The 5,000-nt window shown below is 53.7% G+C and overlaps 1 protein-coding gene across 6 annotated transcripts in view; it reads right to left on the bottom strand.

The window, feature by feature from the left end:
* tnrc18 (trinucleotide repeat containing 18) overlaps positions 1–5,000 on the bottom strand; it is a 73,610-nt gene that overhangs the window by 6,673 nt on the left and 61,937 nt on the right. For all 6 annotated transcript variants that reach the window (XM_062531366.1, XM_062531368.1, XM_062531370.1 and 3 more), the window contains 4 exons: positions 4,377–4,485; positions 3,542–3,658; positions 2,640–2,798; positions 567–2,278 (listed from right to left, as the gene is read on the bottom strand). In XM_062531366.1, coding sequence (XP_062387350.1) covers positions 567–2,278; positions 2,640–2,798; positions 3,542–3,658; positions 4,377–4,485 — 2,097 coding nt within the window. The remainder of the gene's footprint in view (positions 1–566; positions 2,279–2,639; positions 2,799–3,541; positions 3,659–4,376; positions 4,486–5,000) is intronic.

Below are 5,000 nucleotides of genomic sequence, written 5' to 3'. Positions count from 1 at the left end.
CATAGCAGTGCTTCGCCCCATTATAGTCCCAAGTCAATATCTGCCTAGGAAATCGCCTCATGTACTCGTTGTGAATATGGAGGCCGCAAGAAGTAATTAGGGATTTTTTTTGTTGGCTCACTTTTACTAACGACATGCTCTCCGGCGATGAGAGATTCCATTCACTATGCTAAGCTAAGCTAGCAGGGGTGCTGCAGGAATAATATAAGACCATGCATACACGGAGATGAAAATCCTTTGGCTCACTTATCAAACACTAGGGCACGTGCATCAGCCTTTTTAAGAAAATGGTGTTCAATTAAGACTGCACTTCGCCCTTCACTCCAATTAGTGGCCAAAGCCTCTCCTGTATTGGGATGAACCCATTTGTCTGGTGATGCAGTGCCGTATAGGAGCGTATAGTTGACGTAGATACAGATATAAAATATGTCCCATTTCCCTTTTACTCTAAAAGTGTGTGAAGTATAAATGCTAGCTGTAAGGGGCAGGTATATTGTAATGCTCCCCTACAAGTCTTCTTTCCGTTCAGCTGCTGGTGGGATAAAGACGTGTGAATGGTCTCTCACCTGAGTGGGCTTCCCAAACCACTTCCAGAGCTGGCGGGCGGGCAGGAAGGCGGAGATCTTGGGCCGGTTCTCCACCGAGGGCAGCCTCTGGCGCTTGGCCAGCTCCTTGGTGGTGGGCAGGTGGACGCCCTCCCGCCGCTTGGGCCGCCCGCTCCCCTGCTGCTTGACCTTCTGGGACTTTGGCTCCTTCTGCTTCTGCTGCTGCTGCTGCTGCTGCTGCTGGGGCACCTGGGCCTGGCCCCGCTGCTCCTGTTTCCGGGGCTTGGTGGTCTGGGCCTGGGTCTCCTCGGCCGGCACCTCCTGCTTCTCCTCCTCATCTTCCTCCTCCTCCTCTTCTTCTTCGTCCTCCTCCTCCTCCTCCTCCTCCTGGGGGGCCACCTCCATGGGCGTGGTCGGGGAGGTCTGAGGGACGGCGGTCGCTTCCTCGTCAGAGCTGCAGGACTCCTCCTCCTCCTCCTCCTCCTCTTCCTCCTCCTCTTCGTCGTCGGTGGTGGACGAGGTGGAGGACGAGGAGGACGAGTTGGAGCCGGCGGAGGACGAGGAGCTGCTGCTGGACGAGCTGGACGAGTTGGAGGTGTTGGACGAGATGGGGCTGGAGGCCCGCGAGCTGCTGGAGATGGTGTCCGGCTTCGCTGGTGCGACCGGGGTGGCGGTCACCTTCGACACCTTCTTGTCCTTCTTGGTGGCGGCGGTGGCGACGACGGCAGCAGCGGCTTTGGCGGCGGTCGGCGACCGCTCGTCTTCGGGCTCGGACTCCGAGCTGCTGCTGCTGCTGCTGCTGCTACTGCTGGCGGACTCCTCTTCCTCGGCGACCGCTTTCGCCCCGTCTCCGGAGCCCTTGGCTTTGACCGGGCCCTCGCTGCCACAGCTCACTTTTCGGACACCGTAGGCGGACCCCCCGTCTACCTTTGGCGCGTCGGCCTCAGGTGCGCTCTTGGGCTTGCTGTTGTTTTTCTCGCCCGTGTTGACGGTGGTGCTGGGGGCTGGGGAGGAGGTGGTGGTGGAGGAGGAGTTGTTTGCGCTGTTGTTGTTTGGGATGATGTTGTTGTTGTTGTTGTTGCTGTTGCTGGCGACCGTGGCGTAGCCCACCCCGAGCACGGCCTTGTTCTCCCGCTTGGAGAGGTTCTGCTCCTCCATCAGCATCAGCGCCTTGGTCTTCTTGGTCTTGGGCGACATGACGCCCTCGTGGTCCAGCTTGATGAGGATCTCGGCCTGCGGCTGCTTCCTCTGGGCCTTGGTGCCGAAGGGCGCCGGGTCGGCCAGCTCCCCGCTCTTCCTCAGACGCTTCGCCGGCTTCGGTTGCTTGGCCTTCCCGATGCCGCCGCTGCTGCTGCTGCTGCTGCCACCCACGGCGCCGGCCTCTTTCCCGGACATGAACGCGGCCAGGGAAGTGGACGGGTCGTTGTAGAGGTCCACGGAGAGGACTTTGCCGTAGATGGGCGTGTTGTAGACCGACTGCGGCGGGCGCGACGCCTTGGCCAGCGGCTTGATTCCCGCCGGCTTCTTCTGGCTCTCGCCCGGCTGGGCCGAGACGGCGGACGCCACCGCGCTGGCCACGCTGCTGCTGCCGCTGCTGCCGCTGCCCGGCTGGCTCTTCCTACTGGGCCGGGGAGCGGGTGCAGGCCGCGGGGCCGCCAGGACCTTCTCCTTGGCCGGCGGAGGGGCCGGTGCGTCAGCAGGCTTTTCATGCTCCTTTGGAGCCACTTCAGGATCTGGAAACGGAACACACAGATAGCGTTTAAGCATTTTTTTTTCTTTCTTCCTTAATACGACACAGTGGAAAAAAACGGGCCTAAATGGAATGCACTAAAAGCCAACCATCCCTCTTCCTCTGGCAGACAATATTTCACTCCCCAAACCACCGAATGGAAAAATTATTTAATATCTATAAAAACCAATTCACATTTGGCTTCCCAGAGCAACTTTACAAGAATGTCAGTATGTACAGCTGTTGGTTTTTCCAGCGTCATGGAGTGCTCTGAACATCCTGATTCCGGTATCGATTTCAATTTAACGGCTCTAGTACTGCTCCGGCAAGGCGTTGCTGCCTGCTCAAAACGGAATCGGAATTACCGGGCTTGGGCTTGGGCTTTCTCCCTCGGCCGCGGCTCTTCGGGGCCGTTTCCTCCGAGGGCTTGAGGCCAGTTTCTTCACTTTCCGGAACGTCCTTGCTTGTCTTCCGACCGCGTCGCTTAGTGCAGGCCACTAACAAAGCCGGGGATGGCTCCGCACCTGAGGAGAGAGTCACGGTGTCAGATACAGAGGGAATGATCAGACTGAGATGGAATACTGCTCACTGTAAAAGCATTTCAACCAAACCTCACTTGGCAAAGCTAGAATCCACAGCCCTGACATAGTCGTAATGCTGCCCGCTCCAGTAACAAAAAAAAAACAAACAAACACACTGTCTCCTTCCCAAAGCCTAATACAAATCTGTTATGTAGAAAAGAACTTTATGCAACTTATTTTCGGATACACATGTAAAAATAGAACAAGGTATTGAAGTGAACAAAATGATCTTCAATGTCAAACCTAAAAGACAGAAAACACACCATATTTGGTTGTGGAAAAACTAACCGCACAAGTGCTGGCATCATAATATCTGTGGTCGAAGTCACAAATCAGAGCAAATCCCCATAAATACAGGCACAGGGGAACAAGTATTCGTGTTTAAATTAGCAAGCCACAAATCTTAGAACTGTACTCCACTGTAGAAAAATTCCCTTCACTGAATCCATCCCTAAGCTTCAGTAATCAAAAAAGGAGGGCAAAAAGTACATTGAAGCAGATCCAAATAAAGCACATGTGCAAAGTACAAACCGCTTTTACTTTGCCATCCTTGGTGAGGTTACAGCCATTAATCTTCAGTAATGTTTCATTTTTAGCCATACAGCATTCATATTTGTCCCCCCCCCGCCCATCCTTTGTAGGGTCATTAAGTTTGTCCTTGACAGCATGCCGTCCAGGATACTTACACTGGATCTTGTAATCGGGGGGCAGCAGCCGGATGTGTGACAGGGGAATTCGGCCCGTGTCTCCGTCGTCAAACTCCACCGTTATCAGGTCGTCGGCTTCGTCCATGTCAGAAGTCCCTGGAGACAGATAATGGGAGCACAAATGATGTACAAGCGACGTCCCGAGCATGTATGCGCGTCTCTGCTGAGGCGCTCCCGCGCGAAACAGAAACCGCCTTCATGGACAGGAAGGTAAATCTGCTCGACGGCGGAGGAAAGTAATGGCTTTTGCTGTGGCTGGGGATGGATGACTGAGGACCGGGGAGTTTAGACATAGGGACTCTTTATCCACCCTGGCAAGACAAGAGTGGGGAAGCTGCTAGCGGTGGCCTTCCCCCCGCTAAGAGAGCTTTTGACTGGGCTCCAACCGAATCCCCTGCGTCGGGGGGGGGGGGAGGAGGGAAAATAAATAAAAATAAAAAAGCGAGTCCTGCATGAAACTAACCACATCATCATCATCATCATCATCATCATCATCATCATCGACCCCTCCTTACCCACCGCTCCAGTCCCGATCCCTGGCCACTGGGCTCCCTCTCTCTTTACTTGGCAATACTTCTAGGTCTCAGCTAAAAGCTTTAGATTATGGGCAAATTAAAAGCCCGCCCGGAGGAAAACAAATGTTCCTTCAACGTTGAAAGTCAGCATTGAAGTTTTTAACGGCCCTAATTCCACACTGGCTTGCATTAAGAGAGGTTTTCGCTTGGTCAAAATGCGGACCGAGCCTCATACGTAATTTGGACGCGGTGCTTAGCTTGAAGCGGCGTATTGAGGGTCGGCAGGAAATGGGCCTCACCTTGAACAACGGTGCCAGGGTACAGGCAGCGGTACTGCTGGCTCCAGTGAGCGGCGATCCGGGTCCCGGGGGGCAGGTAGCGCACAGATGGGGGCTTCACGTCGATAATCTGGAGCCCAGAAAAGAAGACAACCCCCAACAGAGATTCAGTTAGTCAACAGGATATTGTTATGTACCAATGTTCTAGGACCCCACCCCCAAAAAAACTAATTATGTGTTAGGCTGAATATAGAGAAATTAACAAGCTAAATATAGAGGAGATTGGCATCTGTGTGCCTTCTGACTAGTGACTGACTTTCAAGGGACTTCTTTGCTTTTAATCAACCCATAAGAGAGCGGGGAAAGTAGAGTTGACTTTGGCAGACTGTGGCTTCCTACGGCACATTAACAGAGTGGCCGAAATACGGCTAACTGCCTAAATCAACAACTTTCAAAAGACCTAGCAAAAAAAAGACCTCGCAAAGCAAAAACATGCTCGACTCAACACAGCAGTGTAAAGTGCAAAAGAGGCAGTATGTTCCAGTGCATCCAGGGCCTGTTAGCAGAGAGGAGCAACAGCGCAGTCTTCAGAGAGAGAGAGAGAGAGAGAGAGGGAGAGGGAGAGGGAGAGAGAAGGAGGAAGAA

The sequence above is a fragment of the Sardina pilchardus genome, chromosome 3, assembly GCF_963854185.1.
Source record: "Sardina pilchardus chromosome 3, fSarPil1.1, whole genome shotgun sequence".
NCBI classification, from domain to species: Eukaryota; Metazoa; Chordata; class Actinopteri; order Clupeiformes; family Clupeidae; genus Sardina; species Sardina pilchardus.
The sequence above is the reverse complement of the archived record's forward strand: the minus strand, read 5'-3'. Positions and strand labels throughout refer to the sequence as shown.